Source organism: Prunus mume, linkage group LG1 (assembly GCF_029339155.1).
Source record: "Prunus mume cultivar Tortuosa linkage group LG1, ASM2933915v1, whole genome shotgun sequence".
In the NCBI taxonomy this organism is placed as follows: Eukaryota; Viridiplantae; Streptophyta; class Magnoliopsida; order Rosales; family Rosaceae; genus Prunus; species Prunus mume.
The window spans coordinates 23,164,457-23,177,176 of NC_142698.1; the positions used below are offsets into that span (position 1 = coordinate 23,164,457).

At 38.1% G+C, this 12,720-nt stretch overlaps 3 protein-coding genes across 3 annotated transcripts; 2 read left to right on the top strand and 1 right to left on the bottom strand.

The window, feature by feature from the left end:
* Positions 1 to 1,278: 1,278 nt before the first annotated feature.
* Positions 1,279 to 4,541, top strand: LOC103336823 (cytochrome P450 714C2-like). The gene is made up of 5 exons (XM_008239972.2): positions 1,279 to 1,661; positions 1,953 to 2,179; positions 2,397 to 2,644; positions 2,907 to 3,261; positions 3,649 to 4,541. The coding sequence occupies exons 1-5, from the start codon at positions 1,370 to 1,372 to the stop codon at positions 4,072 to 4,074; spliced, it is 1,548 nt and encodes a 515-aa protein (XP_008238194.2). The 5' UTR covers positions 1,279 to 1,369; the 3' UTR covers positions 4,075 to 4,541.
* A 1,410-nt stretch (positions 4,542 to 5,951) lies between these two features.
* LOC103336913 (Tetratricopeptide repeat (TPR)-like superfamily protein) lies at positions 5,952 to 10,809 on the top strand. The gene is made up of 12 exons (XM_008240084.2): positions 5,952 to 6,508; positions 6,648 to 6,789; positions 6,870 to 6,986; positions 7,101 to 7,602; positions 7,723 to 7,761; positions 7,865 to 7,986; positions 8,177 to 8,323; positions 8,545 to 8,634; positions 8,765 to 8,889; positions 9,491 to 9,696; positions 10,156 to 10,280; positions 10,423 to 10,809. The coding sequence occupies exons 1-12, from the start codon at positions 6,144 to 6,146 to the stop codon at positions 10,609 to 10,611; spliced, it is 2,169 nt and encodes a 722-aa protein (XP_008238306.2). The 5' UTR covers positions 5,952 to 6,143; the 3' UTR covers positions 10,612 to 10,809.
* Positions 10,810 to 10,871: 62 nt separating this feature from the next.
* Positions 10,872 to 12,313, bottom strand: NDHN (NADH dehydrogenase-like complex N). The gene is made up of 4 exons (XM_008240172.3): positions 11,745 to 12,313; positions 11,504 to 11,620; positions 11,309 to 11,394; positions 10,872 to 11,175 (listed from the first exon to the last, which is right to left on the bottom strand). Exons 1-4 carry the CDS (start codon positions 12,171 to 12,173, stop codon positions 11,115 to 11,117), a joined length of 693 nt encoding a protein of 230 aa, XP_008238394.2. The 5' UTR covers positions 12,174 to 12,313; the 3' UTR covers positions 10,872 to 11,114.
* Positions 12,314 to 12,720: the final 407 nt, after the last annotated feature.

Sequence of the window (12,720 nt, forward strand, 5' to 3'; positions counted from 1 at the left end):
ATGTGTTGGTATCAATATGTTAGTAAACAAGTTGGTATGCGTGACATTATTGTTTTGGTATGTGTGTTGTGGCTATTTTAATTTTTTTATTATAAAAATTTCACAAAAAAGTTAACTAAGGTTAACACTAGGACATGTGTCATATGTTAAGAGTCCTAGTGAGCATATATCCCTAAGTAATGTAGTGAGCAAAAATGCTCCCACTCATCAAACCTTGATTTTTTTAAAAAGTTTTTTTTTTTCAATTCTTTTATATTATGAACAGGTGAAATGGGTTATGATGTGTCATTCATTATTTTAATAGGTCGTGTTTATGTTTGATATTTTCTACTCTAAACTTAACGGGTCATGTTGTGTTAACTTTTTAAGAAAAACGGGTTGACACAAACATGACCTGTTTGCAAGGTCTAAATATGGTTACCTTTTTCTTTTCTTAATACTAGGCCTTGGCACACGCTTGCAAATGTGCCAATTGGTTTTCTTTTTTGTTTTCTATTTTATTTTTAGAATTAAGAAAATATAATACGGGTAGTTATGTTCCATAAAAGTATGACCTAGTAACTGATTTTGTTTTTATTTTTATTTTTAATATGGAAAATACAAATTGACCATATTATCTTTATTTAATTAATAATTTTAATTTTTAGTATTTGCATTAATCAATGTCATTTTCTGGTATTTTGAATATTTCATCATTCTCTATCTTTTACTTTATATGTATAAATAGATTACATTTCATATAATAATTGTCTTTGAAAGATACACAATACTCAATGCAATAAATTAAAATGAAGAAACCCACTTATCGTTTATTTGAGAGGGCAGATTAAACTTCACTAGAACTTGTAGAATTACAATTAAGAGGAATGGTGGAGCCAATTGGTCAAATGCCAAACTAAACAGACTTTGATGGACTGGCTGACGTAGTTTAGGGGACATGTAGAAAAGTCACTTGGCATAATCTCCCTTGAAAACAGAAACGCATATAATGTTAAGAAATTGAGAGACAATCCAAGGATAAAGACTAAAGATGACACCTGGCTTATGTCAGAAGCACATTTCTTCAGTGAGTATGAGAGAAAAAACTCAAAAATAATAATAAAGAAGATACGTTCAATGCCATCCGCAAGAGGAGAATCTGCAGTATTCAAACTTTTACTTTTCAAAGGAACACGTGGATAGCTCTAGAAGGCAACTTTGATCACAGTCGCCTTTCAGCTACTGTGAATAGTAAAACTCGTATATAAATATCCATGAAGAGTCTGCAAAATTTGAACATCATCAACAACAAAAACTGAACTCTCTCACTTTCAGAGGGTTTGAAGTATCGGGGGTTTTTTTTTTTTCCTTCTTCCTTTCTTCCTTTCTAATGGAGTTTCTTCAAGTTGATGCGAAAATGTTGATGTCCCTTGTTCTGCTGGGGTTTATAGGATTGTTGGTGCGCTTGTACAATGGGCTTGTGGCGAAGCCGAAGAAGCTGAGGTCCCTGCTAACCAAGCAAGGCATTAGCGGACCCCCGGCTACTATTCTTCTGGGAAACATTATGGAGATAAAGAATTCTCGAGGCTCCAGCAATGTTTTCAGGGAGGGTGAAGCTCCCACCACTCATAATTGTGCTGCTCTGCTCTTCCCATTTTTTGAGAAGTGGAGGAAACAATATGGTATATGCATATACCAATATTTATACATTTGGTTCCTCATCACATATATTGTTATTAATGTTCGTTTTAATATTACGTATACACACCTTATATATATATGTTATATGTTGTCTATTTATATCATTGTCTTGCAAACAGTTGTGTTTATTATTTGTATTTTTTAAATATTTGCAAGAACCCTTTGTGGGACTATGTTCTTGTATTGCTCTTCCATTAATGAAATTGATGAATTGCTATTATTTTCAGTGAGTCTTATAATTTACTTATACTAAATAAGTAAGTTACCTACAGGTGAAGTGTTTGTGTTTGCACTTGGCAACACACAGATATTATATGCGAACCAACCAGACACAGTGAGGGAGATTACAACATGCACGTCTTTAGACTTGGGAAAACCTACTTATCAATATAAAGAGCGCGGCCCTTTGCTCGGTCAAGGTATTTTGACCTCAAATGGCGCCTCATGGGCCCACCAGCGCAAAGTCATTGCTCCTGAATTATACATGGAGAAAGTTAAGGTACGTATGTATTTTGTATTGATATTGTGGATAGTATGTTTTAATATTGACATATTATGGATAAATGATATTCACATCTTGATATGATATCGACAATCCGTTCTTGAATAAACAACGGATGTCATGTTTAGAGAAGATTTGATCTGTATATTACTATATAATTCATAGCAAATGGTGCCAAGAATTGTTGTGATTGCAACCATGGTAAATCTTGCAGGGAATGATCAACTTAATTACAGAGTCAACAACTACTCTGATAAATTCATGGAACAGTAGAATTGAGGCAGAGGGAGGAGTTGCCGACATAAAAATTGACAGCTACATAAGAAGTTTCTCTGGTGATGTAATCTCAAGAGCTTGTTTTGGAAGCAACTACTCCAAAGGGGAAGAGATATTTCAGAAACTAAGAAATCTCCAGGAGGCCATGTCCAAGAAAATCTTTTTGACTGGAGTTCCTGGAATGAGGTACCTTATCCTCACAATTGGGGCTTAAGGTTTTCTTACATAATTTTATGACCAAACAACTAAAATTGGAGAAATTTTAGGGTAGAGACTTTGGCACTCTAATAGAGAAATATATGCAATGCAAACAACTAATTTTTTTCTTTCTCATTTTCCACTTGAAAGGTAGTTTCGCCTATAGGTACTGTGAAATATATGGTCAATAAATGTGGTACATATAGCTCCCCGCAATCTTACAGTTAATTGCTATAATATATTGTTGCAGACACCTTCCCACGAAGAGCAACAGGGAAGCTTGGGCATTAGAAAAGGAGGCTAGCACTTTGATCCTGCAAGTAGTCAAGGAAAGACAAGCAGCAGGATATGAGAAAGACCTCTTGCAAATGATTCTTGAGGGTGCTCGAAACACTGACCTCAGCCCAGAAGCAACAGACCGCTTCATTGTTGATAACTGCAAGAACATTTACTTGGCCGGCTATGAAACGACAGCGGTTTCAGCCACTTGGTGCCTCATGTTGTTGGCTTCAAATCAAAAATGGCAAGAACGTGTCAGGGCAGAGGTCCTTCAAATTTGCCAAGGCCAGATTCCTGATAACGAAATGGTTCGCAAGATGAAACAGGTATACATTTTTACACCATTGAAGAATTTAAGATATAAGAGTAACTATCCTTCTATATATTGTTGTGAATTGGCTCGTCATTAAGTGTCGGGAGGGAAAACGTAACATAGAACAAAGTCTGTCAAAAGAAACTGTTAAAACACTTCTCATCTTCCATCATGTTTTTGCTCTAAAGCAACTTACAGTCTAGCAACAAAATATGTTTAGGTTGTTAAACAATCTGACAAGAGAATATTTTTCCTGATTAATTTGCAATCTAACAACATGATATATTTAGTTTGCCAAACAGTCTGACAAGAGAATATTTTACATGTTGAGACGTACTTTCATATGCAGAAAATATCAGTTAATTAACATAAAAAATTGACTATTGTTGAATGTGTGCAGCTAACAATGGTGATTCAAGAATCACTGCGGCTATATCCACCGGTTACTGTGGTATCAAGGGAGGCTTTCAAGGACATGAAATTTGGGGACATAAATGTTCCGAAGGGTTTCAATGTTTGGACTACAGTAGTGACACTGCATACTGATCCAGAAATATGGGGCCCAGATGCCTACGAATTCAACCCAGATAGATTTGCAAACGGGATCACAGGTGCTTGCAAGCTTCCCCACTTGTACATGCCATTTGGGGTTGGGCCAAGAGTATGTCTAGGGCAGAACTTGGCCATGGTTGAGCTAAAGGTTCTCCTAGCCCTCATAGTCTCCAACTTCTCCTTCTCACTTTCTCCCAAGTACAAATACGGACCTGCTCTTAGATTGGTTGTGGAGCCAGAGCATGGAATTGATCTCCTAGTGACGAAGCTGTGAGCTGTTTTATTAGATTGGATCTTTTTTAACCTAAACTTTCTTGTAACTACAAAACGGAGTAAGGATTAGCTTCCTGGCTGTCTATAGTTTACAAGTTTGTTCACTTGTTTAAGCCTATAGTTTGTTCACTTGTTTAAGCTTGCTAAGTCGAGGATGTGCAACGAAGTTTGGGCCTATAGGCCTCCATCCTCTCTCACGTTCATCTTGAATAAGGATGGCCTTCCGTGTCCTCCAACAAATATTTAGTCTAATGTGTCTGGGAGGCCTATGGATGTGGCGGATACTAGCGCTGCTGTGTCTTTCTTCTTCCCCTCCTAGTCTGTCTGTTGTATTACATTTTGGTTTTGTTGTCCCCCATGTGGCATGGACTTCCTTGTTTGTTGCTATTGTATTTCTTCTGGGTTTGGCTTCTTGGCTGCTCCCCTCTGGAATGAAAGCACTGTTTCTGACCCCCAAAAAAAAAAGAATGGTGATTTTTCCACTCTTTTTTCTCCTACTTTAAAGGCCTTTAGTATATAAAGTTGCTTGTTCTAATAATGCATGTTTAATATTTCATCATTTTCATTCCTGGTATGGTTTATTGAAAGTGAATGATATCAGCAATTAGTTCTTGATTTGTTTGGTAGTTTTTGTTTTTCCAAATGTGCAAATATGTTTCAAGTTGGAATACTCATAAAAAGATGAAATAATAATAATATTGAATTCATACTTTAGGTTTTTTTCCGTCAGTTTACAACATAAGACATTGGACGTGTGACTGTGTTTGCAACCCTTTGTAATTTGAGTATTTATACATGCAGTGACGGATTCAGGAATTTTACCTCATAGAATCATAGTATAAAAGTTCCAAAAAAATTTAAGATGAAAATAACATTGGAGGAGATAGGGATTAAAGGTTTCGAGGGGAGATTGGGGATTTAGGGTTTTTTTTTTTTGGTTCAAAAATATCTTCATTCCAAAACGGAGGGAGGGAGAAAACTCCAACACAAGCAAGCGGAATAAAAAGCCAGATAGCCAACACCAAGCCACATGCCACCTTGGTGAAACAGGCTATACTTAGAAACAAAAAACAATGCAAGGAAACTAACAAAAGCTTGGAGGATCTGGGAGAAAAGAATTGGGGTTTTGGAATGGCTGGGATCGTGTGGGAGGGGTTTTGGAGTGGCTTTGATTGTATATATATATTTTTAAAGACATCGTTTTGCACAGGGTGTTTAAAAAAACAAAAACAAAAACCAAAGCGCACTGCGCTTCTTCTTCTTACTTGCGCAGCTCCCTTCATTGAGACCAACCATCAAACAGTTGGAGGGCGTTTCATGGGGTCACGGAGTCGACTCAAATGGACCTCCAAGCTTAATTCCATGGAGTCCATAGGGTCGTTTGATCCTAATAACCCCCTTATGAGTCTGTTCCTATAGACACAGACTTAGGTATTTTTTTTGATGAAACAGAGAATCCTTTTCAATATTGATGTGGCCTCTCTGCTTTCAAATTACAACCTCTTTTTAAAAAATTAGAATAAGAAGGTATTTAGTCATTTGGGTGGAAATTTTTACATCACATGTGTAGGATGTGACTTGATTTAACAGAAATTGTTAACGGAATTAGATGTATGTGGTAAATACACACTTTACATAGTTTAGGTGGTTACAAGTAAAAATTTAAATTTTAAGTGATAATCTTGCATATGCCTAAAAGTTCAGATGATTTTTATGCAAATTTTTTTGTTTTTTTAATCCCCAAAACCAAAGTTTAAACGGACTTGTAAAATTGACCTAAAAACAAACGGACTTGTAAAATTTAAACGACCTGTCGCATTTTTCCCTCGAGACGATTCAGTCAGACACAGCAAAAGCGTGAGGACTGAGGAGGACATTGGACCGGCATGTCGTTGGAAAAATTGAACGCCGGACATTCGATATTGTGTTGTCGTCTCCGTAACTCTCTGACGCTCTGCTCTTCTCCCTCCCAAATTCCCAACCCAGTTTCCATTTTCAGCCAATTCAGAAGGTTCTTCGACGAAATTAATTAGTTAATACTAAATTAAATTAAGAGAGAGAGAGAGAGATATGGAAGCGGTGGCGGAAGGGCTGTGGGGGCTGGCGGACTACCAGGAGCAGAGAGGCGAGATCGGGAAGGCGGTGAAGTGCTTGGAAGCCATATGCCAGAGCGACGTATCGTTTTTCCCCATCGTCGAAGTCAAGACTCGTCTTCGCATCGCCACTCTGCTCCTCAAGCACTCGCACAACGTCAACCACGCCAAGTCTCACCTGGAGCGCGCTCAGCTGCTCCTCAAATCCATCCCTTCCTGCTTCGACTTGAAGTGCAGAGCCTACAGTCTCCTCAGCCAGTGCTACCACCTCGTCGGTGCCATCCCTCCTCAGAAGCAGGTCCTCCACAAAGCCCTCGAGCTCTCTGCTTCTGCTGGCCACGAGTATGTAGTAGCTGTATTTTTCTACAATTTGCCTGCAATTTATGCTTAATGTTCATTTCTTCTTGTTGTTGCTGTTGTTCGAGTTTTTTCAGCTTCAAATCTCATGTTGCCATTGTGATTTTCGTTGTTTTTGTTGAAGAATTACAGTCAAGTTATGGTCTTGCAACTTCAATTCTCAGCTTGCCAATGCTCTGATCATTGAAGGAGACTACCGGAGTTCCATCTCCGCCTTGGAGGCTGGTTTTTCTTGCGCAACTGAAATCTGTTATCCTGAGTTACAGGTAGTTAACTTACCTGGATTTGGCAAGATAACATAACTCGTAGGCTCATTTCGTAGCTTAATTTACTCGTTTTGTTTTAGATGTTCTTCGCAACTTGTATGCTACATGTGCATTTAATGCAATGGGATGATGAGAATACTGTTCAGCTAGCTGTTACCAAATGCGATGAGGTCTGGGAGTCATTAGACCCACAGAAAGTATGTATGCTTCTTCATTAGTTTTCAACATTGATTCTTCTAAGTTTAGTTTTCAGTGATACTAATTTTTTTGTTTGTTTTACTTTTACCCTGTTCTTGCTTTCTCCCATACAGAGACAACAATGCCTTGGTTTACTCTTCTATAATGAACTGCTGCACATATTTTATCGACTCCGGATCTGTGACTACAAGAATGCTACACCTCATGTGGAAAGATTGGATGCTGCTATGAAGGCTGATTTGCAGCAAATGGAGCATGTACAGCAGCTGGCAAGGGAACTTGATGCCATAAATCAGAGTCTCTCCCGGTCTGATCTGCATCACAGGGAGAGGTCAGCCTTGTCTGAAAAACAAGCTTGGCTTCAACACCAGCTCTCTAGTCTTTCTACATGGAGTTCAACTGCCAAGGGATCTCTGGAACCAGCTTATTTTGGAAATATGAAACGAACGTATGGAGATAAGCTTGAGCTAGCACCACCTCCTATTGATGGGGAATGGCTACCAAAAAGTGCGGTCTATGCTCTTGTTGATCTGATGATGGTTGCGTCGGGTCGTCCAAAAGGAAATTTTAAGGAGTGTGCGAAGCGAATTCAATCTGGAATGCTTACCATCCAAGGTTGATTTTCATTCTGAATTTTTCCTTTTTGGCCAGAGTGGGGGTGATTAAGTTGTGTCATGTCATGCTATGGGTCTATCCTGAATTGTTATGGTTTTTAATCTCTTTGTTTCTTTTCAGAGGAGCTTGTGAAGCTTGGAATAACTGATGGTGTGAGAGGTGAGTTCAATTTTTGAGATGCCTATAATAACATGGTTTCACTGGCTTTATTGTTGGCCGTACTGTTATTAATGCAACCTTTCTTTATAAAAAATTCAAGCAGAAGTGAATTTGCAGCACTCTGCGATCTGGATGGCTGGTGTGTATTTAATGCTACTTATGCAGTTCCTTGAAAACAAAGTGGCAATGGAGTTGACACGATCTGAATTTGTAGAAGCACAAGAGGTAGGTGGCATGTCTCAGTATGGTGCATTTCTAGGTTCTTGTAGTGAATATATATATATATATATATATATCAGATCTGTTAAAGATGGCAGTCTTATATGCCCTGTGGTAGGCATACTTAAGTTTATTATTAACTCAAGTTGACTACATGTAATGAGTATAGTCAAATCAATATACTTGTGTGTTGCAGGCATTGGTACAGATGAAAAATTGGTTTATGCGCTTCCCAACAATTTTACAAACATGTGAGAGCATCATCGAAATGCTCAGAGGGCAGTATGCTCATTCTGTTGGCTGTTATAATGAGGCAGCTTTCCATTACATTGAAGCTGCAAAGGTAAACTTTTCTTGAATTGCATTATCCATTTAGAAGAGATGCTATATGAGCCAAAAAAATTGAAGGTTCATGATGAGGGAGCAATGTGCTAATTAATTTGTGTACACCACCTTGTATGTGAGATTTTATTCTGTTTAGCAAAGGGTAAAATAAAAAAGAAGGCATATGGATATAATTTCCTATGGCATCTAAACTAAGTGTTACTTTTTTTTAATAAGCAGCTCACAGAGAGCAAATCCATGCAAGCTATTTACCAGATTTATGCAGCTGTCTCCTACATCTGCATTGGGGATTCTGAATCATCTACACAGGTAAAGTTTCCTCTAATTACAATTCTGTTGGGTTTACATGTGATTGTAATTTAATGTTTGATTTCACACGTACTTTTATTTGTTTTTCCATTGGATTATTTCCCATCACTGAATAGAAGTTTGGATGCAGGCACTTGACTTGATTGGACCAGTTTACAGAATGATGGACTCATTTGTTGGAGTTAGAGAGAAAACCACTGCCCTTTTTGCCTATGGTCTTTTATTGATGAAGCAACAAGATCTACAGGAAGCAAGGTAGATGCTCAAGTCCCTTATCATCTGCTGCGTTGGTAGTATATATTTATGATTGTTGTTTCAAAGCCAAAGAAATTTTGGCATTGGACTGCGGTATGGGGATAAATTTATCTATTGTGTTTTCTTAGTCATTTAGAACGAGTCCATTTCAATTTTCTTTCCTTTTTATTAATGGATAATATTTGCGAGTGACGTATCAAATTTTTCTCAAGCTCTGTACATAGAATTAATTTACTCCTTGAAATGCCATGGATGAAAAGCACACTAACCCTCCTTATAACATGACCTTTGAAAATCCTTCAAGATGTTAAGTGATTAATTGTGGCTGCCTTTTTGTACTTTCACCTTTGTTTGCCCTACATATTCATCCATCTGCACAAAGACAAGAGCACAAACTAATAAGATTGATACTGAGGTATCCAGGCTCTGCTTCTTCATTAATTTTGTTCCATTCTTGGAGGTATGCTGGGAAGAACCTGTAAATAAACTTATACCTGATCATGTCAGCTGATATAGTACCAGCATATTTCCCATTATGAATTCTCTCTCTCTCTCTCTCTCTCTCTCTCTCCCCCCCTCCTAATATCTCAGTTTGGTGCAGAAATCGACTCGCCAAAGGTTTGCAATTGACACATACTCATTTGGGGAACCTTCAGCTTGTTTCCCAGTATTTGACAATCCTTGGGAGTTTGGCACTAGCTCTTCATGACCCCGGACAGGCCAGAGAGATCTTGAGATCATCCTTAACATTGGCAAAGAAGCTTTCTGATATCCCAGCACAGATATGGGTGCTCTCTGTTATGACAGGTAATATATATTTACATTCCTTTTGGATTATGCTCAGTATCTAGAACTGGCAATCTGGTTTCTCTGTAAGTGGAACAGAGAGCCCTACCACACTGTCGGTTGTGACATGCACTAACTGGTACTGATAAAATCTATGCTTCTTGTGGACTTGCACTGTTATAGGATGTTTTCTAATGTTTAAACTTTTCACTTCTTGATACTTGTACATATTATAAAACATGGCAGTCCCATGACCGCATTCTGCATTTATGTTTACCTGAGTTTAGGAACAAATTTTGTTGGAATCACCAAAGAATTTAAAAAAAAAAATTACATTTCAAGTATCATTTTAGGTCATCTCTCTGCATGTTAGTAAAGTATGTTGGATTTCATTATTGAACTGACTCGATTGCGTTGATTTTAACTGGAATCTTCATTCCATTGGATTTATTCTGCTGATATATGCTATGTTTCTGGTAGCTTTGTATAAAGAGTTAGGCGAAAGGGGACATGAATTGGAGAATCTTGAGTTTCAGAAGAGAAGGGAGGATGATCTGCAAAAGAGACTTGTAGATGCACATTCATCCATTCACCATATTGAACTAGTGAGGGCAACACATCTCTTTGTTTTAGCCTTGTGATAAAATATAATAAAATAAAATAAATTGCTTGACACACCTAAACAATGATAAGTCTTTTGACATGAGGCACTCACTGATCATTTTTCTTGTACATGTAACTTTGCAGATTGACAAAGTAAAGATTGAAGTCCAGCAATTTCATGAAGTCGACATCAATCGTGCAACCATGGGCCCATCCATGAGTGCCAATCTTGACATACCAGAATCAGTTGGTCTGGCTGCCCAGTTACCTGCTCCTTCATCATCAAGGCTAGTAGATTTAGACATGGGAAGACGTGGGAAGAGGAAAGTTTAGATTCTGACTTGTACAGTTCCACATCCTCTGTATTTCCCCTTTTAGGAAAAATGAGAGACTATAGCTTAGAGGAAAAATGAGAGACTTGTACAGTGTACTATGAAGTAGGTTAACTCCAGCAAGAAAGGGTATCTTTAGCGTTGGTACGAGGGATGTTGTATATTTTTTTTAATATAATTTATCAAGCAATCTTTACCATATTTACTTGCCATAGTGAATGCAACACAGATGCTTATTTGCTTCTGGACATATTGGTCGTATGTCATGCAATTGATTTGATTACATGGTCAAAATTGTCAGTAGGATGAAAGTGGATAGATTACAATTTTTAGATGAAATTATTATGTACTTCGACATGTGATCAGGAAAACAATGTTGATAGCGAAAACTGTAGAGTATCTCTTGCTCCATGGATTTGCTTCCACAGTGAAATAAAGCTCAAATGTCTTCAAATTCAGGATGAGAGTAACTTGAACTCATCTGCTGTGTCTCTGCTACTGTTCTCATCCCTCATTAGCAGTTAATCCCGAAATTTCTTTGAGTGGTTTCCATACAAATTTCCTCCTGCAAATACATTGGTTTTCCGACATTATTGCAAGTATGATCTCTGCTATACAAATGTAGGCATGAAGAAACAGGATTTAAAGTTTCTTGGCTACTTAAAAATGCAGGAAAAGAAAAAGACATTTGAAAATACCAGTTTCCGCATTCGGCAATGACCCTGACCTTGGGCCGGAGTGTGGGAAGCAGAGCAAGAAACTGCAGCTCTGCCTTTGACAGAACCTGTGCACAAGGGCAACATTGGTTTGATTTAAATTCCTATTTTGCTTCCTCTTTGATCGTACAGGTCTCAAAGAACAAATACATTTAAATGCATAGTTTACTTCAGCACCTTGGCTTCAATAATCCAGACTACAAGGCCTTTGGCCTTTGGAGGCAGGGCAGCAAGCCTGTAATCAACCTCTGGTGGAAAGTACCACCTTGATATGGGCTGCTTCCCTAGATGAGGCTACTTTCCAACAATACATTAGAGTCAGAAGAAAACAACAAACAACAAAATGGAAAATGTCCTCTACAATTTTGGGTGTAGATCGACAATACAATAACATAACATGTCAGATATCTCAACTCACCGGGCAAACAGGATGGACCTTGGTGAGGGTGGTCTCAGGATCACCGAGGCCTCGGGCACTAAGGTCCAGGAAATAGTAACCCTGGTATCTCAGGCGGTTAAGATAGCGGCCCTCGTAGCCTCCCTCATGGGGAGAGTAGACAGCCAGGGCCTTGTGCTCCTCCACGTCAGAAAGCCAACGGCCGAGATCAAATCTCACCAAGTCTCCTCCTATGAAGTCCTCTATACTTCTCCCACTGCACCTTATCATCCCAACACGCTTGGATGCTTTACCATGTCTTCCACTCAAACCCATCATAAGCATCATGTTTCTGTTTCCCTTGAGCTCATTGTTTATGCTGCAGCTGTTTCTTGGCGGTAGCTGCTTGTGCTGGAGATTGGCCGAGACTGGTAGAATTGTTCCATGCTTGAAGCAGTTTGCAGCTGCCATTCTGTTTGTTGCCTTTTATGTTGCAGGTTTCTTTCTAACTTGAAAGAAAGATGGTGATGGTGGGAGATGATGCCATTAGCGGGAACGAAATGGGAAATTAGATAAAGGTTGTGAAAAAGCAGATGCCAATACAAAATATGCTGGGAGTTGTATGGTGGACAAACAAGATAAGAAATCTGAAAACTCTTTCCCCAACTAAAATGTATGGTGCTTTTATTTGGGGAAAACAACAAAGTTCTTAACACATCTTAATAACTATAGCCTTGTTTTGATACCTTTTTTATTTTTATTTAAAAAAATTCTTAGTTTTAAAAACAAAATGAAAACTTTTAAAATGTATTTTTGAAATATGATGTGGTGTGGTGAGTAAAATTTTCATTTTCAAAGTAAAATATGTATATAGAGAATAAGAAAAATGCTAAGCACAATCGTTCATATACGCTACATACGGAGAAAATTAATTAGTGTAAACAGATAATTTTATGAATCTCATATATCCGTTTTACTAACGCTTTTAAAATTCCTATACACCCTTGATTCATTGAAT

Bases quoted from the DNA above. Each gene is read 5' to 3' on its own strand.
- LOC103336823 (XM_008239972.2), top strand. From the start codon at position 1,370: ATGGAGTTTCTTCAAGTTGATGCGAAAATGTTGATGTCCCTTGTTCTG. The intron at 1,662-1,952 runs GTATATGCATAT...AGTTACCTACAG, and splicing joins GAAGTGGAGGAAACAATATG to GTGAAGTGTTTGTGTTTGCA. The intron at 3,262-3,648 runs GTATACATTTTT...GAATGTGTGCAG, and splicing joins TGGTTCGCAAGATGAAACAG to CTAACAATGGTGATTCAAGA.
- LOC103336913 (XM_008240084.2), top strand. From the start codon at position 6,144: ATGGAAGCGGTGGCGGAAGGGCTGTGGGGGCTGGCGGACTACCAGGAG. The intron at 7,603-7,722 runs GTTGATTTTCAT...GTTTCTTTTCAG, and splicing joins TGGAATGCTTACCATCCAAG to AGGAGCTTGTGAAGCTTGGA. The intron at 8,635-8,764 runs GTAAAGTTTCCT...GTTTGGATGCAG, and splicing joins ATTCTGAATCATCTACACAG to GCACTTGACTTGATTGGACC.
- NDHN (XM_008240172.3), bottom strand. From the start codon at position 12,173: ATGGCAGCTGCAAACTGCTTCAAGCATGGAACAATTCTACCAGTCTCG. The intron at 11,395-11,503 runs GTGCTGAAGTAA...CCTTGTGCACAG, and splicing joins TCTGGATTATTGAAGCCAAG to GTTCTGTCAAAGGCAGAGCT. The intron at 11,176-11,308 runs GTATTTTCAAAT...ATGTATTTGCAG, and splicing joins ATTGCCGAATGCGGAAACTG to GAGGAAATTTGTATGGAAAC.